The sequence below is a fragment of the Tribolium castaneum genome, chromosome 2, assembly GCF_031307605.1.
Source record: "Tribolium castaneum strain GA2 chromosome 2, icTriCast1.1, whole genome shotgun sequence".
Taxonomy (NCBI): Eukaryota; Metazoa; Arthropoda; class Insecta; order Coleoptera; family Tenebrionidae; genus Tribolium; species Tribolium castaneum.
The window spans coordinates 4,073,668-4,100,502 of NC_087395.1; the positions used below are offsets into that span (position 1 = coordinate 4,073,668).

At 29.1% G+C, this 26,835-nt stretch overlaps 1 protein-coding gene across 2 annotated transcripts in view; it reads right to left on the minus strand.

Moving 5' to 3' along the window:
- if (inflated) overlaps positions 1 to 26,835 on the minus strand; it is a 125,563-nt gene that overhangs the window by 78,452 nt on the left and 20,276 nt on the right. For both annotated transcript variants that reach the window (XM_008200376.3, XM_008200375.3), the window contains exon 2: positions 21,708 to 21,829. In XM_008200376.3, coding sequence (XP_008198598.2) covers positions 21,708 to 21,829 — 122 coding nt within the window. The remainder of the gene's footprint in view (positions 1 to 21,707; positions 21,830 to 26,835) is intronic.

A 26,835-nucleotide genomic window follows, 5' to 3' on the forward strand; every position in this document is an offset into this window, starting at 1 on the left:
TTTTTAAATTTCTTCTAAAGCAGTCTCTAGCTAGATCTAAAATTTGAACTCTTCTTAAAAACTAGAATTAATCCATCTTAAGATTCTTTTCTAAATACTTCCCCTGATGCTTCATTATATTTGTTTCTTTGTTTCTGGACTGTACTCACAATTATGTTACCTATATGTTCCTTACATTTTTCTAAATTTAACTTTAAAATCTATTCTGCGTATTTTCAAAATTCTTCTGTAGTTCATTTATATCATTCTTCTGTAACACTTTTCTTTACTCTTCTCTACAGGATGTATCAGAAACACGTGCGTTAATTTTAACAGGTAACAACGCTCAACAAATAAAACATATCTTCTTTATGTAATTTTTCAATAAAAATTTCGCAAATTTACCTATAATTTGGAAAACGTAACGTATTGAAACGTGTATCCTATGGGCACAAAAATAAAAGTGTCAAGCTATTTTTGTTGTGATAGAAATTGATACTTTACACAATTTAAAATAACAAACAAAATTGTTTGCTAAGAACATAAACTAATTCATAAACTCTGAACGGCACAAATGAAGGGACGAAAACAGTGAAAACAATAATTTTGCAAAATGTTATTTAGGAACGTTGTTGCACTTGATGGGATTTATTACGTGTTAAAATGAACACACGTATTACTGATACACCCTGTATATTCGTCTTTGTTTCTTCTCTAAAGTCGTGTCTAAATTTAAAATTTGGTTTAGATTATACTTACTATAAATAAATTCATCTAAAATTCTTTTGTACATTTTTCTTTAGAATTATTTTGTGGACTGTTGTATATTCCAAAATTTATAAGGCCTTCTGCATTTTGCAAAGTCTCTTAGATTCTACATTACGTTATTTCAAGATTCTTTATTTCATTTAGAATTTTTCAGAATGATTCTTTTGTCCCACAATATCCTTATAACTTTAATGCAAAATATTTGGATTAGTATTCTTCAAAGGTTCTTTACATGGTTTTATTAAAAGTTCTTCAAACATCTCCAAAACTACTAATAATACGTAATTCGACCAACTTGTGCACCATAACTCCACATCGGTTTACCACAAACATTCATTTTTCAGTTCCATAATAGGACAGATATAAATCATTAAAGAGCTAGATTTTATCGGTCTCGAGCAGTTGATTCTCATACAGATGTCAAACGTATTTTATATTTTGTAATTAATCCCGTGTCAAGTTTAACTATTTGTCGTTTAATCTCATTTATCACAGTAAAAAGAAAGCAAGTTCAGTGCTCTTAACCTTGCAGTAAAGAATCATATGACCGTTTTGATAATCAATCGTAATGAAAAACATTTGAGTAGCGTTATGGGTTTAATAATATTATGCGTTCCAGTTTTCTTCCAACTTTACATAAATTAAAAATCCTCATTTCTTCAGGTTTCATGTTTCAGACACCTGTCAGACACCTAATCCGTCTCGATTATCCTCGGAGAGCTTTTTAATTAAAGCTCGCTTCAGAGTCGGACTCTCACTTGGAGAATAATTCGTGTGATGAATGCATCGAAGCTCATTGAGAGATCGTGGGCTGATAAATTATGCGTCCTACCTGCCATTGCCTAACAAGGCCGCTGCGTGGATTAAGAAGCGTTGGAATAGGCGCCAACACATGCTTTCGATTTATATAAACGGACCGCAGCGGGTCCTAAACTCGAGGAATTAATTGGCGGTGACAGTAAACACCAAAACGAATGATTGATTCGGGAAATGGATTCAGTATGATGGAAGAATTTTTATTTTTTATGTGTGTTGAGATCGCGGGATTTTATCTAGGACGTAATCAAGTCGATTGCGTGGGTGGTACGTGGGTCAGAAATAGACAATGAAATGGTTTAATTTGCATTCAGGGACGACTTGCTGGCTTTCTTGAATTGATAAGTTTGTGCTGTTCTTACAAAACTGAATTGATGCCATTATTATATTAGAAAGAATGTGTCTAGGATAGCGTTTGTGTTTCTATTAATTCAACCAAAAAGAGGCATTTACCAATTTTATTATAAAAAGGGAAAAAACTGATAAAATGTGTTCATAATGTGGCCCTAAGAAGAAAATATTTAAAAAAAATCTCTAATTATAGACAACAATAAAAAAAACTCTAATTGTATTGGAAAAATATTTGAGGACCAATTTAAAATTAAAATTCACCTTAAGTTTCTTTGATATGAAAGATAAAGATAAATTTAGACTTTTTTAGATTTTAGATGCAGTTTTTTTCAGGTTTTAAGACTACTTTTTTAGTTACTTAATTTAACAGCATTTATTTTTTTTTAAATTACTTGTTTCGCGTTCACTTAAAGTTCTTAGAATTTTAAATACGTATTTATTGAGAAATTATTTGCACATTTTTTACATGAATTTTTGTCCACTAAGAAATTGCTGCAAGTTGCATTGAATTGATTAACGAAGAAAGTACAATAATGTTGTGTTTTTGTTAAAGTGGTAATAAAACTAATATGATAGACAATAAAAAACTAAAACTAAAAAATTTTTAAAATAAAAACGATACACAAATCACTGAAAAACTGAAACCATTTACTTCAAAATATCAAAAAACTCAAAATATTAATATTTTTGAATTTTTTAAGTATCTTATGTTTTAGGTCTGTTAAATTTTCTGTTTCGTCAATTTGAGTTTTTATTAATAGCATAATAAAATGTACTGAAATGAAGGAAAATAAAAACTTGTATTTAAAAAGTCATTATAATGAAAACGATAAAAACAAAATGTTAGAAACTTGCGTTTTTAATGAGTATAATGACGATATTATTTCTAACAAAAATCAAAAAATCTTATTTGAAAATTTTGTCTTAACTTCAGGTTTTCAGAATTTTGAGTTTTTTACTTTTTTGACCTATTAGTTTTTAGAATTATTTAATCATAAACTTTTAACTTCACATTAAGTTTCAGTTAGGATGATATAAACGATCTTTTTCCAATTTCTGTCATTTTATTTATCTTGGGAGTTTTTATATTTATTTTTTCAGTATGTCCAATTTTTTAAGTTTTTGACGTTTTCAGAATTTTCAGTATTTTAGATTTTTTAGTTTAATTTTCAAGAAAAAAAAATAACAACAAGTTCGCAAATCTAGGAAAACTAGACACTTTAAAATTTAGAAATATCAGAAATATGTATCATAAGCGACAATATTTTTAATTAAAAAACTTAAGATCCTATTACTTTCTCCACAAATTACAAAAGTTTCTAGTAAATTAAAAGTTGTAACCAGATTTTAAAAACCATTTTTTTTAGTTTAGTTTAGAATGAAGTTGAGGTTTTAAGTTTCTGAGTAAGTACATTATTTAGTATGAAATAAGTTATTCACATCATCTTTTTGTCGATTTTCCAGAAAACAATTTAGAGATATCCGGTATTTTTGTTTTTCAAATTTCTATATTTCTTTCTCTTCACTTTAAAGCTTTTTAAATTTAGTTTCAATTTTCGAAATCTCACTTTTGAAAAAAAAAATGATTAAGTTTGACAAAAAATTTCTCTATGGTCTCTTTAAGTATTTTTAGTTCACTAGATTTATAAAGTAAACTCGTATATACAGGGTGTATCAGAAATACGTGTGTTAATTTTAACACGTAAAAGAACTCACAAAAAAAATTTTTTTTCTATTTGTAATTTTTCAATACAGCTTTTACAAATTTACTTAAAATTTGAAAAAGAGGACATACTGAAACGTGTACCCGCCTATGGGTACAAAAATAAAAGAGCCGAACTATTTTCGTTGTGATAGAAACGAACAATTTAAACAATTTAAAACAACAATGAAAATTGTTACTATGAATACAAGCCAATTGTTAAACAATGGCCGGTTCGTTTGCACAAAAAAAAAGAGGAAAACAGTGAAAATTGTAAAAAAAAAATTTGCAAAACGTTATATAGAAAAGTTGTTGTATTTGATAATTTTTCTTACGTATTAAAATTAAAACACGTATTTCTGATACACCCTATATTTTAATATTATAAAATATTAACTTTTATTAAAAAATATAATTATTGAATTCAAAATATAAACAGGCTGCAGGCTGCAGGTAGGGGTATACTAATACAGCCTGAGCCGGATATACTTTTACATACAGGGTGAGTCAATATTATTATTTAGAAAAAAATACAATGTTGTTTTAATTAATGTTTTTAAAAACCCAACAAAGTATCCAAGTGGTAAGTGCAATTAGTATTTTTGGTTGCATTTGAGAACATGTTAGAAATAACCTACTATTGACTCACCCTGTAGTGCATCTCAAAAATTATAACTAATTACAGACAGTTTGTTATTAAATACCGACTTTCAATTTTTCTCTATGCATCCAATTTTTTTCAGAATTATCATTATCTCTTACATTAAAAGAAATACTTTAAAATAAAATATCCAAAGGACAGTTATTTCGGGGTTAGGTAACGTATTTTTAGCACAAAACATCTTTTAAGCATCGGTTGTTAGACTGACACTGCAAATAATAAAATTTCGATGAACTTATGTTTCAATATTCTTTATTAACATGTATTCATTTTTTATTTACTTAATTTCATTCATTTCAAACATTTTAAAACTACATTTAGTAGAGCTTTTCGCAACAAAAATTTAAAGAAAAAGCAAAAATGCATTGTGTTTCAAAAATAGATAATAAATTGTTTTTAATTTGTACTGAACTTTACTTTAAAAAAGTCACTTAAACTGTCTACATCTTTTATTAAAATTACCACAAGTTCTGAGTCCTGCCAATCGTTTCTTTTTATGCTTTTCTTATATTCACATAATTTCAATGTACCAGTTTAATTTTAGCAATATTTACAAACAAAGTGTACGATAGCACAACTTATTGAACCCAATGACCAGACTGTAAATATTTTAGTTCGCATTATAAAAAATAGCGATAAGAATACACCCAATTTTCGCTAGCAGACACCAATAAAGTAAGCAAGTTTATTTATAATCGTCCAATTGAAATTTCCGCATTAATTTGTTTTTAACACATCTGATGTCCAAATAAGTCTGACCCATTTGCCAGTGGTTTAATTGGACGTCCGCACGTTCCAAATCACTCGCTTATTATGTTATCCATGAAATCAATTAGCCAGAAAGCGATGGTTAATGCATGAACATTGTTAAAGAACCAATCAATAGATTATCGAAGAAAACAAATTACAATAAATTTATGGTAATCCTATTCAGACCGGTAATTGGGTTATGATGAAGAATTCAACGCCTCGTCGTCATTCGGCTCGTGCTCAAAGCATGGAAATAAACGTGTGATAAAAGAATACATCATTAATAAATTGTTTTATTTCATTTGAAAGATCAGAAGTTTATCACGAGTTTAATTCAATTAATTAATTGAAGTGTTCACTACACTATTTCCAGTCTTTTTATGATTTTTGCATAAATTTTTCCTGGCGCCAACCTTGACGTTAGAATTATCAATCTTGCATCTAAATGCGCATATCGCGGAATGCTAATAACACCAACTCCCATAACTTTCCATCAATTTCCTCTCAAAGCAATTTCCAGCCAAAAAATTCAATCAAGTTGAATTTAATAATAGGCCACGACCGCAACGAAGCGTGTATGACGATTCTGCACTCAAAAGTGACCATATGGCTGTGATTAGTTTTTCTAAGTTTCTGAAACGGCTTAAACAAATTTAATTACGTCAATGATATTGTCGAAAAAGCTTAGATATTTGGAAAAGCATAAATGGTATGCAAATAGCAAACAAAATTAAAAATTGAGCCTTTCCGCTGTTATGAATTAAAGAAAAGTGAAAATAGGGCTTTAGCTCAGTTGCAAATGTTATAAAAATAAAGATCATTTGAGAAAAAATTGGTTTAGATGAGTAGGTAGTGCTATATCATTTAAGCAGACAAAATTAAAATCATTTTTGAATTATAATGTAACGTTTCGGCAAATTGTATTCTAGTTGAGCGATTTGATAAAGACAAAAACACGGTGTTAGGGAATGGATTAGCAATATTTCGTATGTGAATTTGTTATGATCAGACAAGTTGAAAACCCCTATATATTTTTTCCAAAAAGTGCATACTTTCTTCAGAAATTTTTATTAACCCACCTGTTGAGAGCCACTGTGTGGCTTATGGTAGTTTATTAGCAGTTAATTTTGTCATGGAACAAAATGGAAACGGTGACGCATGGGCATTCTAAAAATTTTTTCAAAATTGTGTCTAACATGTTCATTTTTGTGGAAGGTTCGAATCCTGGTCGTGGCAAAAAACTTTTGTGTTTTTTTTTCGTAAAACTTAATAACAAAACACAAATTGAAATACAAGAATAACGTAGTGGACCAAGAAGTTAATTTACCTCTGCTGTTTTGTCAAAAATATTAAAATTTACGCTAATTTTTCAGTTCAGCGGTACTCAAAATTTGGGACTTTAATTTCAAAACTAGTTTTTGAGAAAACTATACATTTTTGATTTACATAAATTTTGCTTAATCGATTTGTCTTGTCATTCTCTATTTGCCCTTAAATTTTTGCTAAACCATTCCCTAACACGCTATATAAGTATATTTTGTGATTTTAACCTTTTTTATTTAAACAAAAAGTTAATAAAAGCAGTTTTTGAGCCACTAAAAATCAAAAAGTGCCTACAATTAGTAGTATATCGAGTTTACATTTGAGAAAAAAAAAATGATATAGTGAGTAGTGCTAAAGTATTTAAATAGACAAAATCTAAATCATTATTTGAATTAAGTTATAGGTTTTCGGCTCAAAACAATTGCGTTTCTAGTAACGTGCTAATACACTTGAAAAACGCCAAGATACAGAGTGAGTCAATAACGAGTTATTTCTGATTTTTTTTAAATATGCAACCAATAAACTATGTCATTATTTAAAAGATAAAAAAGCAATGTTGATTCAACTAATGATTTTAAAAATTAAAGAAATTGTCCAAGAGGTAAGTGCAATTAGTATTTTTTGGTGGCGTCTGAGGACGTTTCAGAAACTATTAACTTACCCTGTATACCGAGTTATTTTGTGATTTAATCATTTTTATTTTGATAAAAGTATTTAAAAAAGTTTCATAAAGAATACATTTCTGGGTCAAGAAATGTATGACAGAAGCAAAAACAATCTTTTTTTCGATTCAGTTTGGTGACCATTTGGTCATTTTTGCAAAATCTTGGTCACGTCTCGACTCACATCTTCAGAAACTTCGTAAAATAGGTATTTTCGTTTCTGACCTAAAAAAATGTCCAAAAAAGTCTGTAAAACTCTGTTTGGTATTTTTTAGCGAAATTTCGGTCAGTTTGCGTAAATAAATTTGTCTAAAAAAATTTCGTAAATTATTTGCGTTTCTGGAAAAAAAATCTCAAAACGTCTAAGAGAGGCAAAAATTATCTTCTTTTCGACTCAGTTTAAAATTTTTCGACAAATTTTAGAAAAACCTTGATTTTTCAAGTTATGATTTATTATAGAAATTTGGTAGCAGAAGTATTTTAGTTTCTAGCCGAAGAATTTTTCAAAACATGTAAGAATAGCAAAAATATTCTTCTTTATGATCTAGTTTGGAACCTTTAGACTTGTTTTAGCAATATCTGAGGTCAGTTCTTGACCCATTTAAAGAAAAATCGTAAAATATTTGTGTTTCTGACAAAAATAATCTTTATTCTATATGTATAGTTTTGTCAAAAACTTGTTTAATTCCAGAATTCCGTAAAATATTTGTGTTTCTAGTTTAAAATGTCTCAAAACTTCTGAAATAAAAACTAATAATCTTCTGTTCGACCCTCTTTTTTGACTTCATTTTGTTTTAGTAACCTTTTAGTTATTGGCGTTTCTGATTCCATGATGTCTCAAAATATTCTAGAGAGATAAAAATCATACAATTTTCGACTTGTTTTAACAACATTTTGGTAAATGGTAAATGAAAAACATCCGATAAAAAAATTTTTTTTGAACCAATATAAGATTTTCCGACTGGTTTTTGAAAAATTATGGTGAAAATATGTCCCAAAACATCAAATGAGAGAAACAAAAATGGTCTTATTTTCGACTTTCTTTGATGATTTCGATTGGTTTTAACATATATTTGAAATAAATTTTGTAGTCTTTACGTTTCTGAATTATAGTTGTCTCAAAATGACTAACAAGGTCTAAAATAATATTCTTTTGGACACAGTTTGGTGACTTTTTAGCCTGTTTAAGCAAAATTGTAGGAAAAAACTAAACTTTTTTTACAAAAGTTTCCTAAAATTCTCAAAAAAAAAACAAATAAGTATAATATTGCCTCATTTTTATTAAAGTTTGCATAGTAATTACATTTCAATTAGATCAAAAACAATTTTCTGGAACTAATTTCGTAAATTTTCGTCTTTTTTCAACAAAATTTCGTTAAACGATTACCTCTTTGACTGAAACCCTTCAAGCAGAAAAAAACAACAATTTTTGACCCAATTACTTGTAACTGACGGACTCTCATAAAAAGTGGCTTTGTAGAAAAAAAAATCTCGAAAAAATCATAAGTTCTTAATGATTTTCGTGATTTTTTCAGCTGACAACCAAATTTTTTACAACTAATCTGTTTTTTTCAAAAAATGTAATAAAATCAAATAAAAACAAATAACTTCACTGCCAACATAAGTCAGATTTTGGTTAAAAAAAACACAAGAAATAACACCATTCAATAACATTATGGCTTACTTTGACAAATTTCGCAAAATAATTGCATTACCTTTATTATGTTTTTGTAATGTAATCCAATTATTTTGCACGCAAAAAAAACCAATGTCATTTTGTATTTTATTTAGTACTTTTTATAGTTTTTCACATTTGCAAAATTCTGGAATTACCTACAGTCGAACGTCAATGACTCGAATAGGCAGTTTCCAGAAGTTATCGAATAAAATTTGGGTTCTTAAATATAAATAAAAAAAAACTATGTGTTTTAATAAGCAGTATACGAAATATGCACATTTTTCACAAAAAAATCATATTCATAGTGGGCTGCAAAAACAATTTTTTATTTATTGTGCCATTCTAAAAAGTGTCCCTAGACTCAAAGTGTAGATGGTGGGGGAAAAATTCAACTTAGAAAGGCAAATTACGATCTTGAGATTGTCGAAAGTGTTCGAGATTCAACTTACAGAAATTCAACTGTAGTTTTGTTAATATGCTTGTTATTGTCTTCTCCTTCAAGAAAAATGTTTTGAAAGGCTATTCCGATTTTTATTATTAGAAAAACTTTTGTTGGGATGCGTGTGACCGATGGTCTGTGCTGGGAAGCAGCAAAAGAGGCGCGATAAAAGATTGACGACTTAATAGCAGGTTGGAGCAAAAGTGATCACATCATCACTGCTTCTTTGATAATGCGGCTAATTTCGTATGCAAACAGGCCATAAATTGGCCTGCTGATGCATCATGGGCGTGATGGTAATTCCTTTTCCATATCGTTAATGTGCTCGCGATGGACTATGGGTAAATAATACCATGGACTAGCGGTGAATGCTGTTGTGGTTTCTAGGGGGCACGGGTCACTCGAATCGAAATGAAATAATCTTTTGCAACGAGGAGTGCTTTGTGGGAAAATTATACGAGCAAATAAACTTTACGATATGCAAACAACCATAATATAAAATAAAAAACAAAATCTATCTGAGATTAAATTAAACCCCAAACTCATCATATCGAGTTATCTTCTTAAAGAACTTTTCCGTAGACGTAGAATGTTAATTAAACATGTGCCAATGTAGCACTTTTTTAGATTATACATTTTAAAGAAATAATGGGTATTGAAAGTCGTCATAACTAAATAATTTAAAAAAAAACAAAATAAGGAACGAATCTTCTATAACGAGAAAAGTATAAAAACGCGAATCGAATCGTTTTACGATTATCCCCCAGTTTTCAGTACTGTATAAAAAAATACATAAATATGGAACTATTTATTAAAACTATTATCTTTGAGTAACCTACGAAAAAGTTGTGATTTTGTAGTTTGGGCGAAGGAAGATATGTACAGCCTGTATCAGAACTCACTCCCCACCGGAAATGTGCGTATAGTTTAGGTAATTCTGAAGCTAAGTTCCTTTACAAAAAAATTCTAACTCTGCGTTTGGTAGATAAGAACGTTTGAAAATACCCAATCACAAAAGGCCTTGCTCTGGAGGATTAGGGGAACAAAACACGTTGCTAGGAAAACAAAAATAGCTAGAACGGACAATAAAAGTGGGCACTTGAATTATTTTTTATTCCTTAGTAACGCATCTACTGTATGCAGTACACCTGAGAGAGAGCTTCTGGGATTGGTCATTTTTTTTGCATTTTTGCCATCTCTAATGCTGTTACCACTAGCACCTTTTCGGTGGGGAATGAGTTGTGATACACCCTGTATATTAGCTGTTTAAAAACTACAAAAACGCCAAAGTCGCATTTTAACGAATTATTATTTTATAAGATTGATAAAATTGTAAAATGGGTATTAATGATTAGATCTCTCATGTAAAGTATAAATTACGTTAACTATTATTTTTTTGAAGTGTATCAATAACTTATAACAGCTAATTTTGAGAGAAAATGCGACGTTGGCATTTTTGTAGTTTTAAAACAGTTAATAGATGCAAAAAGTATATACAGAAGATTTTTTTAAAGAATGTCTAGGAAAACCTACGTAAAGATCTACCAAAAAATTGATAAACTTAATGATTAAATCTGGAGAAAAGGCTAGAGACTAGACGAGAATCACAAGGAAAGCTGACAAATAAGAATCAATAGAAAATCTAGAAAAAAATTTAAGTCAATATGTAAAAATATATCTGGGAGATTTTATAAAAAAATTTAGGAAAGATTCTAGAAAAAATAAAAAAGTTTGGAGCCGAATTTCCAAAGGCATCCAAAGAGTAACTATCTATAAAAAGATCTAGAGAAGTGAGCATTTGAAAAATCTAAAATAAAAAAAAATGCAAAAACTCTAGTGCAGATTTTTTTAAAGAATTACAAAAAGATCAGTCAAAAGTTTCTGTAGAAACATCAACACAAAATCTAAAGAAACCTGCAAAAATGAATCCGGAGTAAAGTCATAGAGAGAAAAGACAAGAAGTTCAAAAATGATCGTAAAAGAAAATCAGAAGAAGAACAAAATTACAGAAGATTACAAAAGTATCATTTTAAAGAACGATTTAGAAAAGAATTAATCAGATAGATCCAAGGAATAAGAGTCTACAAAAAAAAACTAGAGAAAAAGATCATACAAAACTGTTTGAAGAAGAATCTAAAAAAATGCAAAAGATTTAAAAAAATGTTTAAAGAAGAATCTAGATCAGAGACTAAAAAGAAATTTAAAGTAGATTTTACAAAAGAATTCAAAAGGAATAATCAACAAAAGATTCCATATGGAAACATTTACACAAAATCTAAAAAACTGGTAAAGAAGAATGTAAAAAGGAATCTAGGGAAGAGTCCAGGAGACAGGAAATTTTAGAATTTATAACATAATATTGACTAGAATCTAAAAACAAATTATGCAAGAGAAAGAAGAAAAAAAACAAAACCAAAATGTCGACAAAAAAATCTACAGAAGAAAAGCTTCTGAGGATAACTCATAGAAAACAATTTAAAAAGAAAGTTTGAAAGAAAAAATAGATCAGAACTAAAAAAGTCTTCAGAAATGTATAGAAAAGAATATGGCGGTGAACAATGGACTAAAACGAATTTATGAGATTCTAAAAGACAGATTACAGTTGAATTTAAACCAAAATCTAGAAAAAATCTAAATAAAAAAACTAAGGAAAATTAAAAAATATTTAAAGAAACAAAATATAAAAAACTAAAAAAGAATCGGGCAATGAAACAAAAAAAAATAAAAAGAAATAGACAGGAATCTGCGTAGTATTTAATAGGAAGCACAGTATTCTGTGCAACTATAAATTCTTAAAATAAAATAAAAATACTTTTATCGGACACACCTCAATAAATTATCATTTTTCTGCGACTACAAAAATTTATACAACATTTAAAACAAACAACGTTTGTTTTAGTGTTACTTCAAAAGTAATAGTTTTGCAGCGACTTAACATTATAAGGAAATTCTCAAGAAGAAGAAATTGAATATTTATTTTAATAATAATAAAAGTTAAATTTTGTCTGATTATTACCACAAATTTTTGAGATACTGTAAAATTATACTTTTAGCAGACTCAGACTGTATATGAAATATGAACTTCAAAAAATGTGTAGTTCAACTATTTACGTTCTACGTAACTGCTACGTATTTTTTGTTTTTTTTTGTTTTGTTTTTATTGTTTGCATTCAACGTTTTCAGACACAAATGTCAAATAATTATTTTTCAAAAAAGTGTTCCGTACCAAATGTCCAAAAAACTCAAATTCATTTTTTGCTGAAATCAGGAATGTAGGTTTCGTTATAATTGTATTTATTGCACACTTGGTTTAGCTCATTCCCTTAGCCTCAAAATAAATCGAAAAACAATGACTTCATGATTTGAGATACATTTGATGACAGAATCTAAAATTAAATGTTTACTCACCATAAATTATTTATTTAGTAAACAAGATCCTTACCCTTTTAACACATTATATAAAAAAAAACTCCATCTCGTGGGAATTTATACTTTGCTGTGTCAGAAAGAGCTTGCAGCTTGCAAACCCCTTCTAGTGCCAAATGCATAAACAAAACTTCAAACTCTAAAGCAGTAGCCACAGAAGGCGTACAGTTTTACGATATTACAAAATCGCCTCAATAAAACAGTCGTTTTTATATAGAGCAAGCGTGCCGACATCTACATACAATGGAACTTTGCAATTTCATGTGTAGCTGAAAGTTTTTCAGGCCTAGCTGCATTAATCTGCGACTTTTATCAGTTGGCATTACCATAAACACAACAATATTGCAACGGAATGGAATCGTCTTAACGGCGACATTGTGACACTTCCAAATGTATTAGGCGAGACTTGGAGTTATTTCGAGGGTCCCAGCGGTGGTAATTCTGCTATTTCTGGCTTGAAACAAACCTTTTTTGAGGAGACAATTAATTAGGAGAGATTATTGATGCTGCGGAGTACAATTTAGATGTTATCTACCTTCTTATTACAGGACTAGGAGCTACTGGAGCACGCTAAATGGAAGAAACTAGAAGATCGATTGTGGAGATAAATTGGATATGTTCACGGATATAACAGGTACAAATCGTGGGATGCAAATTTCTGACGTAGATGCTTATCATGGGGCATTCATTGCTTCCGAACCCTCACGAGATTGTTTCCATTTTTTTCATAGTCTTAATACAACTGGACATGACTTACACATGTAGTTAATTTGAGATTTAAGATTTAATTTAAAAATAAATCGACAAGTGATACTAGAGTTTGATGAGAGTTCTACGACCCACATAAAAGTCTTCCAGTATTCTAAAAATACTATTACAAAGTTTTAGATCTAAGTATGTCGATCAACGAACTAACTGGCTAAAAAACATCATCAATTTCATCAATTATTACGAACAAATAGCCTAAAAATATTTCTATTGGAAATGTATTGATGATGTCAGCTTTGAATGACTGTAAAGTTAGACAATAGTGCAATTTGCATAATTTCCCTTTATTGTTATTGTTATTCGTTGTGAAGTGTTATATTGTATAGCTGTTTTGATACAAGCAACCAAGTGGTTTTAGTTGAATACTTTACTTTCTCAACAATGGGTAAAAATTCAAAACTGATCGCTTTAATTCCTTGTGAGTTTAACAATAAATAGCAACTTATTTCATAAATACGAAACAAAATGCAATTACAATTGTGTTGCCAAATAAAGTTAAAAAAATGAGAGTTGAGATTAAAAATGAGATTAAAAAAGACTATGTTTTTTTTTGTTATTTTTATTTCTAAAAACAGCTCGAAAGTTTATTCTCATCGCCAAAGAAAATAACGTTTTAAAAACAGATACTTATAAACCAGAAATCTTTACAATGTCCAAGTGTCCACTTACAATTAAACAAGATTAGGATACATTAGTGTGTAAGTATACGAAACCATTCAACTGCATACTCATCTTATCTCACAAGAGCAAAAAAACGGTAGCAATTAACTAGCATAAAAATATTGTAATCAAATGTTCTCACAAGCAATAATAATAATAATCAAACATAATATATATTTTATAAATTATTTATCTTAAAAACAGATCAGATCCAAACTCTTATGAGGTACTAATTATAATTTTAATAATAATTGTTTTTGGCTTTTTGCTAATTTTGTTTTTGTTTGTATTTTTTATCATACATTAAAAAAGGCAAAATTACTTTTATCTTACAGGTGCAGTTTTTTAGATACATTTTACCACTGTTTTCGGTGAGAGAAATCAAATTTCTCTCACAAGAGTGATAAAGCTGTTAGTTCTACTCACAAGTGAGTAAATTTGGGGAAAATTGGTGAAAACAATGAAACTGTTTATTTCATAACTATAGCAACACAGGTCACTACGAAATATTAGCTGTTTCAAAAATATAAAAACGCCAACGTTGCATTTTCTCTCAAAATTAGCGGTTGTAAATTATTCATGCACATCAAAAAAATTGCAGCTAATGCAATTTATACTTTCAATGAGAGATCTAATTGTTAAATAACTATTTTACAATTTTATCTTATTTAAAAAAGTAATTCGTAAAATGCGACGTTGGCGTTTTTATAGTTTTGAAACAGCTAATAGAACTATGTTAATGTTACAGCCAAATATTTACTTGAATTTCTTGAATTTTTTTACAATGCACCTTTAAGATGAAACGTCGTATATCACATGTGAACGAAATGCCATTATAAAGCTCGTGAGAAGTTTTGCACTCGCATATAATGATGCATTTATATCACTTATAATATAATATACTATTATTATATTTTTATTTATATTATTTGTTATCCTCTATGGTTTACAACCATTGTTTTTTTTGTTTTTGACGTATTATTATTTAATTTTTGACGTTTATAATTGCCAATCGAAATAACTCAGTAATTTGATTGAAATAATGGTGAATAGAATAAAATTTAGTATTGTATCTACACGACGAAAAAAATTACCAATAATTTTTCAAGGGTTTCAGCTCTCGAATATAAATAAAATTTTATCGTCTTGTATAATAAATAACTAAAATTGGTACCATGACAACTCATAGTATAAAAATTAATGCCAAAAGCACGCCATTTGCACCACAATGGACGCTAACAAACTGCACGGCTTTTATTTTTTTTTTTACAAATGCTTATTACTTCCTTTTTTCTTGGTTGTAATTGTAATTACTTTGCTAATAGATGTAGTAGAATTTATTGTTATTCGCGAGGTTAAGTAGATTAAAATTACATTCTCAAGTTTTTAGGTCTATTGTTATTTAAAAATCGACTCAGAATTACAGAAAAACGTTAAGAATTTATTTTTACCAAATTAAGATTTCAAATTTATTACCAATCTGACGAATCACAATCTTTAATAGTTACCCCTAGAATATTAAATTATTATTATTATTATTATTTAATATTATTTAGAAAACGAGAAAAAAATCGTATTTTAGTAAACTTTTCTACAACATTCAATTAATGTAAAAAAGTAGTTTTGTGGAGATTGCACAGTTTTTAAAAATCGTTAATAGAGACTGTATATCCAAAACTATCAGAAACAATTTTTATTCCATTTTGCTTTTTAAACTTGCGTTTATTTGTGTCAAAGCAACCTATTAAAGCAACTGTTTATCCAAAGTGGATAAAAAATTCTAGTTTCGACGTTTGGCTTTCACGTCAGACGATTTGGTCTCCAAATCGAAATGTTTAAAAGACAAAATAAAAGTATATTAAAGCATAAGTGGACATTGAGGTCGTTAGAAGATAAAATTAAGCAAGTGTTTTAAAGACCAGTATTGCACGAATACTTTACGGTTTTCTTTATTAGCACACTTTGAAATCATAAATACTGATATTAATATTACAAAAATTGAAAATAATGTAAGGTGAGATCAATATACCTTTAGTTGTCATGGAACTGGTTGTTATTATAATAAAAAATCATTAAAAAGTTGCCACGGATACTTAAAAAAAAACGCGTTTTAAAAAGTTTTTACACGTTGCTGGGGCTGCGTGCGTTAAATAAGCACTTTAAAAAAGCCAAATAACTGTGAAATACCACGCAACGCTTTGTTCGACAATCTATGTTTTAATTTTATTGAAATAAATTGATTTATATTCATTACCTCCAAAAAATCTACCCAAAATGCTTTGAAATTGCTCCATTCCCCTTATTTTGAGCTAAAGCAATTTTCGTACTAGTGGTTTCTTCAAATAAGTCGACTTATGCCAATTTCTGACTAAGAAAAGAAAAATTCTTGATTTCAAACGATTCTGGCTAAAAACGATGACCTAGGTATTATTAGTGTCCGAAAATTCAGTTTATTTAAAGCAATTCTTTCCCCAAGTTTGAAACTGACAGACATTATTTAAAAAGTTTGATAAAACATAAAAAAATTCACACTAAGTTTTTAAATTCAAAATAGTTACACCAGAGACACTGGACTCTTAATTTTTCAACAAAGAAACTTCCATGAAGTAGCATTTTTTTTAGTACAGTCCACTGACTAAATACAAGAGAATAATGAATGAAACAAATTAACCAAAATATGAAACTTCTTCTGAATAGAGGTTGATTATGCCTAAAAGCCGATTTATAGAAAGCTCTGTTGTTATATGTTAACAACACTAATGGACCAACCAAACTGCTTCAGTTTGATCACTTGATCTGTTAATCACGCATTTAATTAAAAAGTAAATCTATGACGCTTGTATAAACCCGTCCTAAGTGTTTTGGCTAAAATTAGTCACCCGGCGCATCCACCAAATAGTATTTTCCTAGACAAATTATTAGAACAACTAGAAGTGCTTTTTTGTTCACATTATAAAAATTATCTGATACTGTATGTACTTTCTTACAAAATCAAATATTTATGTACACAGCAAAAACTAAAATATGGTAGCGCTCAGCTCCGTTTGCGTGTGCGTCATCTGACATTTCTGTCACTAAGTTTACATAGCAGGGGCATAGCGGTGACAAACTATCAAATACTTTTTGAGGTTACGAAGTGTTTAAATTATGAGTTGTTACAAAAAATACAGATTCACAAAACAAGAACTAATAAACGCAGAATCAAAAACCTAACGAAACGCAAATCACAAAACACAATAAACGAACAGAAAATACTTGCGATTAACACCGATAACACTTTCGACAACCATGCGACGACGTCTATAATTTACTGTCAATGTCAGGTTGACAAATTCGTGACACTGGACGGTGTTGTCGAAGTGCTCATGTAAATTAATGTTCAAGGATACCACTCTTAGATAGCCCTTAGCTGTTTAAATTTGCATTGTTTTTGATAATTTTTTATAGCTTTGTGTTGGTAATGAAAAAATGAAATTGATGACGCACACGCAAATCGAGCTGACCGCCACTATATTAAAACAAATTTTGTTAAAACTATAATTACTCAAAACTCTTTAGTCAAAATAAAAATTAGCTTTTGTTAACTACTCTAGTTGTAACTATTTCTAAATTGGTAAAAGACGATAATTAATTCAAATCATCCAAACTGTATAATATTTAATTTAACAACTGAGAATGTTTGACAGTGGAAAATTGTTTACAAGAAAGCATGTATGTGTAGTGTATACACAGACAATTCTTATAACATATGCAAGCATAGTGATGGATGATAAATAAATGCGAATTTTGAACTTACTGTAATAATAAATGTTGTGTACTAATTCTGTCTTCAAACTTTATCATGTAAACGAATAAGAAAATTCATTTGCCGTCCTACTTGTACATAATTCTAAAATCATTCTAAATGTAGAGTTGGCTCTAAAAAGCGATATTTTATACAGTATGTCAAGTAAGAAGGTCCCATAATAATAATAATAATTATTATTAATTGTTATTTTATAATTATAATTAATTATAATTTTTTTAAAATTATCCATCCAAGTACTTCAGGCCTAATTTCTTATCCTCCATGGGTCGGTTGTAGTTACACACTTGTTTATACAGGTGATTCAAAAGTGTTGGCATAATTTGACGCGCCAAAATCTTAACCTCAAAATCTAGTCTTTGAGTTGGAGACTTGAATCACACTGTATACAAGCGTAAACATTTGTAATAACAACAAAACACGTGCCAATCTAATTAAAATGTATCAGCACGTGCCAGACCGACGACATTGGCAGTCCGTAACATAATTCCGTGACACACGATATGGGTTTTTGTGGTGGTGTTCCGTCGCCAGTTAGACCACACAGACCATGGTACAGTTACTACAGTTAATTAAAGGACTCGATACTGACTTCAATCGTTAGCAATTACTTTGCGTGTGTCACTTTATATAAACGAGCAAGCTTAATAATTCAACAGACATGAATAGGAAATGAGACAGGGACGATTTTTTTTCTTTTGGTCAATTCGAAGCAGTGGCGTGCAAAAAATGGGAGCGGAGTTTATTATGTACAAGTAAATTAAAACAGTAGTCACAGCGAAAGCTCATTCATTCATTATTTTTAAATGGTAATTTAGATCGCTGACAGTTTTTTATTGCCATTACTACTCTTACATGTTTTTGGATATTAATAAAGGGTTAGGTAAATAATAGGCATTTTCTAAGTAAATGCTAGGTAATAAATGCTATGTAAAAAATTATAATTTGCTAGGTAAAATATAGCAAATGAGTAAATGCTAAGTAAAATAATCTAAATCTAAGTGCTAATGTATTTTTAAATAAGATAAAATACTTCACCTACTGAGTTAATTACCCACTTGCTAAGAGAAATATTTGATATGCAAGATATGGACTAAAAACAATTTTTAAAAATTTTAAAAAGCAAGTTTTTTCTAGTGTGGTGGAATGGACGAACCCAGTAGCGTATTTAATGAGAGGATGTAAAAAATGTTGTTCCCCCACTTATTAAATAAAGAGACTTGCATACATTTATTATCTTAAATATAAATAATCTTTAATAGTACTTATTGTTTTCACACAGCATTTGTAATTCTCATCATTTTTGTCTAGCGATTAATTTTACCCGTTGTTCTTTAGCTTTTATAGGACAAAACAGCCCCCGACCAAATAGCCTAGCGACAAAACAGCCCATCATTGAAATATAGGGTGTTAAAAAATGTAAAATATTTAGCGGGATAATAACATGAGACTGAACATGAAGTAAATCAGAACAGACTGTGTCTATGAAATTTTAGCCACATGTCAAAAATTAACAGTATATATTTTTCAAAAATTGGTTTCATGCTTGTTAAAATTATTCTGAAATGGCGTTTACCACCCAACAAAAAGCTTCCATAAAAAAAAGCTATTTTTGAGCGGGTGAAAAAATGAATGAGGGTGGAAATATTCAAATGGTAAATGTTTTAGAGAATTTTGGGAGAAATAGTTTAATTTTGTGTTTCTTTGCAGTTGGTTGCAACAAAAACAGGAATTTGAATTTTGTTTAATTTGGGAATTAATTTAATTCAAAGCGATTTCTTGAAATAATTGTTTGCAGAAATTAGCAAGAAAATCCTCGGAGTCGGTGGTTTTAATACATCTTACAGTTTTTACCTGTAAGTCCGTTACGATGTTATAACATAAGATATTTTGAAAAAAATCTGTTCGCATAGAAACATGATCTTGAACGCTACTGTCAAAATAAATCAAGTTAAGTTTTCATTTCTCTTCGGCATCTCATATCACTTCACATAAACAGGATGAATTGGAATTTTTTATGACTACAGATATTATTTTAATAGTATAATTATGTATCAAGTTTTATAAATTTCATTTGTCATGAGACCTATTAATGAAATGAAATTTTTTATACGACGTCAAAAATATGAATATTATATTATTATTTTTGCCACTCAAAGATCTAGACCTAGCATCAGTCTATGTGACTAAACGCATGAAGTCAGAGCTTGTCAAGGTGTGTTTAAAACATAAATTAGCGTTATGGAAAAGAAATACCATAAATGCAATTTTAAAGAAAGGAATTGAAAAACGTATATTATAAGACATGATTGCTAATAAATAATGCTCTACACTTTTTCTAATTGCATTTCAGATAACAAGTGTTCAATAATTGTTCTGGTCAGATCGCCTATGTGTGGCAATTGTCACAAAAAACGTATATCTCGGTTAATTTTACAAAACAATGACAGATGACAGCTGTCAGTGTCAGGCCAAAAATTCACACGTTCAACTGAGCTTGCAGAGTAAATTCTTGAACGTCTGCATGCAATTATCGTGATTTTCAATGTAATTCTGAAATGCAATTGACACAATTAGAAAAGTTGATATAGTTTTTATAACTGAAACTGAAAATTTATTTTATACTCTATATTTTAAATAGACCGATATATTTCATCACGTCACAATTTTCAGAAGATTTCAGAACCAAATATCTTGTGGGCAGCAAAAAATTCTTTTAATTGTTTTTTATTTTCATAAAGCTTATAATTTTGCTTCAGTTTTTTGTTTAGATGTTAGCTCTTTTATTTTAAATACAACTTTCCAAAACTACACCATTTTCAATTATAGTTCAAAAGGTATCAGATCTATTTCAGAAAGTATCAAACGTATGTGAGAATTATTAGTCAATTGTATTTCAAAACGTATTGTATTTACAAATGACTATTTTTGAAATAAATCTTGAAATCCACCTGGAAAAGGTGTTAGTTTATTTCAGAATATCTTCGCTTACAAATATGCTTTCTTATTCACAAATGATACTTTCTATAATATAGTTGATATCTTCCGCACTATAATTGAAAGAGTGAAGTCTATTATATTTTCTATTTGCTACATAAAATTTTGACTTAATGTAGGTTTTCTAACATTGCGCAAATGTTTTATTCAAGCTGACGTAGGAGTGTTCTATACAGGATGTTTCAAAAAGATGTTTACGGTAAAAAGTAAAAATACTGGCATAGATAAGATAACATTAATTTCTTAGTCCATCCATACCGAGAAAATTTGAAAAACAGTGTTCCAAATTAACAGTTTTCAAAATCCTATAATTTTGTGATTCTTGAATGTAAAAAAAATGAAAGTAAAATTGAAAACATAAATATAGTAGCATAGACAATACAAACAACTCAACCACTCTTGCTATTAAAATTTTTTGACGGCGCTCTAGAGGACTGCAGAAAACAATGATCTGTTTCACCACTTTTTCGGACGAAATTAGAGATTTAGGGGGGTGCAAATTTAAGTTGAGACACGCTGTATATTTTGTAATATATCCATTTTTGTGTCAAAGATCTAAGGTTTTTGTGTGAGCAAAAAAACACTAGAGAAGGATGTTCCAGGAGCAAAACTGCTCATTTTAGACTAAGATATGCAAAAAAAATTGTCGCCGACAAATTAGATAACAACTTTTTGACACACCCTATAAAAGTTTATTTAACAAAATTTAATTTAAAATCAGTTGCAGTTTAACTTTATCTTTTAAATTGAAATGTATTGAAATGTTGTCAAACTTTGACTTTCATAGATTTGGTATCTATTTTTTCACTTAAAAAGTACTTTCAAGTTCTTTTAACTTTAAAAAAACATATCTTTTTTAAGTTCTGTGAATAGTCCACTATTCACTACAATTCGGCAGCTTACTCATTAGTTTCCTAATTACCTTTAGTGTCGAAAGGTATTTCCTCGCAGCCCCCATCTCTATCCGTTGGACACTTGTAGACAGCACCTCCGTGAATAACCCCAGGTTGACTAGATGAAGCTTCCGGTGCCCCCACAATCAACCTGTAAAGCAAAGATACAAATCAGAAAAAACCTGCCCCTCGTTAATTGTCCCTAAACAAACATGAGGTCATAATACGCAGACAATATATCATATCATTATTATTATAACCCAGTGAACTAATTTGATAGATTGAAACAGGAAGGGTGCGCCAAAGTTAATATCGATTACGAAAGTGGTCGTCTTTGTTTATGGCTCGGGTGATAAATGGGTTGTGTTCATGGGCAATTTTCTAGATAAATGCCATCTGATGGGGAGTTGAAGAAAGCGGAAATTTGAGGTTGGCGGCTGTAATCCGGTCTTTATTGAGGAACTGATCTAATCTTTAGGGAATGAATCGACGAAATGTTAGTGGAACGGAACTGACCTGGACTACGACAAATTACTTCGCCCTTTTAAACCGATGAAATGTTTTATTTGTGGCATCTGCATTAGATCGACAAATTTAATAAATTAGGACCGGATTTTTAGAAAATTAAAAGCTTCGTTAATTTAATCTGCAATTAAATGCGTAATTAACTGATCACGTGACCAAAATGAAGCAATCTGATTAGTCCATTCGCGTTGTTAAATTAAACAACGAATTAAATATTAACAGAACTTTCTATAAACCGGCCCTAAGTATCATAAACTCATAAAAGACAAATACGTAGGATTATAAACATGTTGATTAATAAATTTTGCAACATAACAGATAAAACTAAATTTTCGAATAACAAAATTAAAACTGAAACTAAAAAACATTAAAACTAAACATAAAATATTAAAACAATATTATGTTCTTAATTAAGAAATTTTAAATTTAGAATACAACACGTCAATTTAAAAATTGAGAAAAAAAACTGTCAAATATTTGCATTTTTACCAAAATGGATTTATTTCAAGTTTCAAAAAAAGTGGATTAACCAGTGGCGTATCAACCTATTTTGGCGCTCAAAGCCCAAAAAAAGTTTCGCCCCGCTTGTTGCTTCTATACAGAGTGTTTACTTGAATTTTTACTTAATTAATTATTTCTCGGGGCTAGCGCCATTTTTTTACGAATTTGGAGAGCAAAGCAACATTTACCTAAGCATTGTTTGTTCACAGATGACACAGTAAGGTGTAATAATCAATTTATTGCAGCTATACTTTATTAATTTTAATCATAAGCTATTGTATAAAAAATCCAAAAAAAAGTTCTGGCATGTAGGAAAATAGAGTATTTAATAGAAAACGATGAATTTTTGTTTTAGAGATACATTTGGTAGATATCTCACCAAAACTTTTTTAAATTTTAGTGTTTGATATATCATTCGCTGATGCGCTGATGTAAAATTGTTCCCTAACACATGTTTATTGTCTGTTTATAACAATTACTAAACATATATACAGCGTGCTCAAAAACTGGCGCACCAACTCAGTGGTACGTTATTGAGAAGCAAGTGCAGATTATGGGAAAAATGTTGAAAAAATTCCTAAAGTCATATTTTAAAAAATCTGGAGCTACAAACTTATTGTGTTAACTTCTTTAGTTTTCATTATTTTTTTATGTTTTTATGTTTCATACCAGGTAATCGTTGCGTAATAAAACGATGAATAATTATTTTAAAATTTACTATCAGATTTTAGAAGCTTTTTTAATTAAAAAAATTTGAAATTTAACCAAAAAATCACAATGTGTAGATGTGCCAACACTGGGAATTATTTCCTAGGAAACCATTTCAAAATTAATTTATTTTTATTGTTGATCAAATGCTATTTGATGCTTCAAGATCGTCTCTTTTAAATAACATTTACATAGCTCGAGTTTAAAGTACCTAAACATCATTTTACAAAATGCGCCAATAAAATTATTCCTTTTAGTTTAGCTAAATCAGGTCAAAAGTTGTAAAATTAATTTGGCAATGAGTCAATGACATATTTTTTCATTTTTCAGCATTTTGACCGTTTTTTAACTGAAAACTACAATATTTTTCCAAATTTTCCTCCCAAAGAAGTCGAAAAAAAAACAAAAATTAATTTAAAAAGTGGTATTATAGCAACAATCGTTCAGTTGGTTTGAGAATTACTCGTACATTCTTTTTGCTTTCTTGGTAGATACGTTTATCAGAAAAATGCGGTTATTTCGTAAAATTTTGTCAAGAACAAAACCAAAATTTATCAAACTGGGACAAAAATGGTATTACCTCTTGCGAATGTTTAAGTGTGTTTTTGAAGTGTTTGTAAAATTGTGTAAAAAATCATCAACTAAATTAGTTTTGAGGAAAATTTCGACAAAAAATAACTAAAAACTGCACAGCTGTCTAAAAATAGTATTAATATTTGAGGATATTTAAGTGCATTTTTCTTCGAAAAAGTCTGCTAAACATGGTTAAAAGTGACATAACTGTTGTATTTCTAGAGCATTTTGCACTATTTCTAAGGCAAAAACTCCTATTTTTTTTCTATTTTTTTAATAAAATAAATCAAATCGCCAAATAGCTTTGGGAAAAGGTTATTAAACAGTAAATTCAAAAAACTAAAAGCGCAAACTTTTTGTGAAATTTGGACAAAACAGATGAAAAATCACCATATTAAAGATAAGCCGATAATTTCACTATTTTGCCTTTTTCGTTTGTCATCCAAAAACGCAATTATCTGACACATGTCGTTAAAAACTAGACAGAAACATACTAAACATTAAAAATAATATCAAAAAGCATGGTTATGTAATGGAAAAATCAGGATTTTTGTAAAATTTCTCTAAACTGGCTTAATTCCATTGTTGTCGATTTGGAGCGGCAATTCCACAAAAAATAAACTAAAAACCCTAAAATTTAGTTTAAAATAATGGCGTTATTTTCACCTTTTCAAACTTCGATGGTGCGTTTTGAGATAACAACACAGTTTTTTCCTGGAGAACTGGTAAACCGAGACAAATCTTACAAAAAAAGATCAAAAATAACATAATTTTTGGGTTTCTTTGGAATTTTGTATGTTTCATGAGCCAGAAACTTTATTATTTTTTATTTTCTCCAAAAAATAAAAATCGATGCCAGGATTTGTTTTTTCTGCAAAAATCACCAAGTTAGAATAAAAACGCCATTATAATTTACTTTATTGGTGTATTTTAATATGATTGTAGCAAGAAACACAATGATTTGATCCAGTTTCATTAAAAGCAATAGGGCAAAAAATGCTATTAATTTTTCCTGAATCACGAGTTTTAAAGCGTCTTTCTAGTTAAATTATTTTTGCATTTTTAGCGAATTCATTTAACAAAAATGCAAATAGTTTGTAAAATTTTGTTAAAGACAAATCAAAATACCACCAAATTTAACCTAAGACAATGTTTTTTCTGAGATTTTCAATAAATTGACACAAAATATCAACATAAATTGTTTTTTTTAATGTCGATAAAAATTTGGTTTTAAAAAATTACAAATTAAATAAAAACTGATATTACTCCAACATCTTTAACCCAATTTCTTCTTGAGATTTGCTAAACCAAGCCGAAAGTTATAAAAAAAATTAAAAGTCAAAAAGGGCATAATTTTTCCATTTCTCAGGCATTTTTCACGTTTTCTCAGCCAAAAAATCAAATGCTTTTTCAAAATTTTCAGCAAAATAAGCATTTTTAAGTGATGTTATTATTTTACTTGGGTAAAACTTATTAAAAAACAAGCCAAGAAAAAAAAAATTAGACAAAAAATTATTTAAAAAAGTTGCAAAAATTCGACTTTGGTCGTGTTTTGACAAACATAAACTAAAAAGTGGTGGTATTAATAATTAAAAAAATCGTCATATTTTTCTCGAGTTTTTTTGTTGGTTTTTCACTAGAAACGTAAAATTTCGCTAAAAGCAAGCCTGTTTCGAATGTCCAAGCAAAGCACATTTTTGAGGTAAAAACCAATTGTTTTCTAAAAAATTTCACTCAAACTGAAAAATAAAAAAATCAATTTTCAAATACGCAAAAAATTATCACTAATTTGATAATAAAACAATAATTTCTGCTTCTCAACTTGAATCTAATTAATATTTTATTTAGTAATAAATTTACTACAAAATTGCATATTCTTTTATTGAAAGTACTCCAGACACAGATCATAAAATTTTAATAGCAAACTTTGTCTATAATTTGCAACGATGTAATAAATTGCTACGTTTAATTTCATACTTTCACACTAGGAATAAAATATTGGATTTTTCTAAATAATGTTAAGTCGTATACTGCTTCTGGTGAGGTTCATTCTCTTTTACATTTCCTAAATGTTAATTAACAGTTGGTTAGTTTTTCTACTGCTTTGTAGATGTCGCCATAGTTCCGACAAAACAAAATACCGAATATCGCCAACTAGGATTCAAAAAAGCAATTGACAGAAATTATTTTATGGACGTTTCCCTCATTTTGAATATAAATGGCGTCAACTAAATGCGTTTCAAAATGTAATGAAGAACATAATTTACGGTCATGTGTTTGACGTGAAAAAACATTTATGCATTTCCATAATAAGCCACGTTTTATTTTTCTTTTATTGCTTAACACGTAGTCAGCAGTGATTATTCATCACAACTAATAAATTTATCATCTCGTAGTTAAACCCAGGTGCTTAGTAAGAAACTAATTTGTTAGCAATAAAATCAAATTTTATGTTTGAAGATTACTACACATTACCACAGAAGGTGTCAAAAGTGCTTATATTGAGAATCCATTAAAGCAAAATTGATTTAACTTTCAAACGTATGTAAACAATTTTTTTTCTTGTGACTGTTGTTAAATTAATTAATGAAAAAAATCAAAACTGAAAATAAAATTGCTGTTTGAAAACGCTAAGGATATTCAAATTAAATTCTCAATCAAAGTGAACTGATAATAATGCGGAGAAATAATTTCATGGACAGGAAATGTAAAAGACTTGACAAAAATTAAATTTCCGATCCATTTCAGCTCTGTAATTAAAAATAACATTTGTTAATGAACCGATAAAAGTCAGTATTGAGCTTGATTGATAATGACCGGAAACAATAGATTTACTGTTCGGCTTACTTT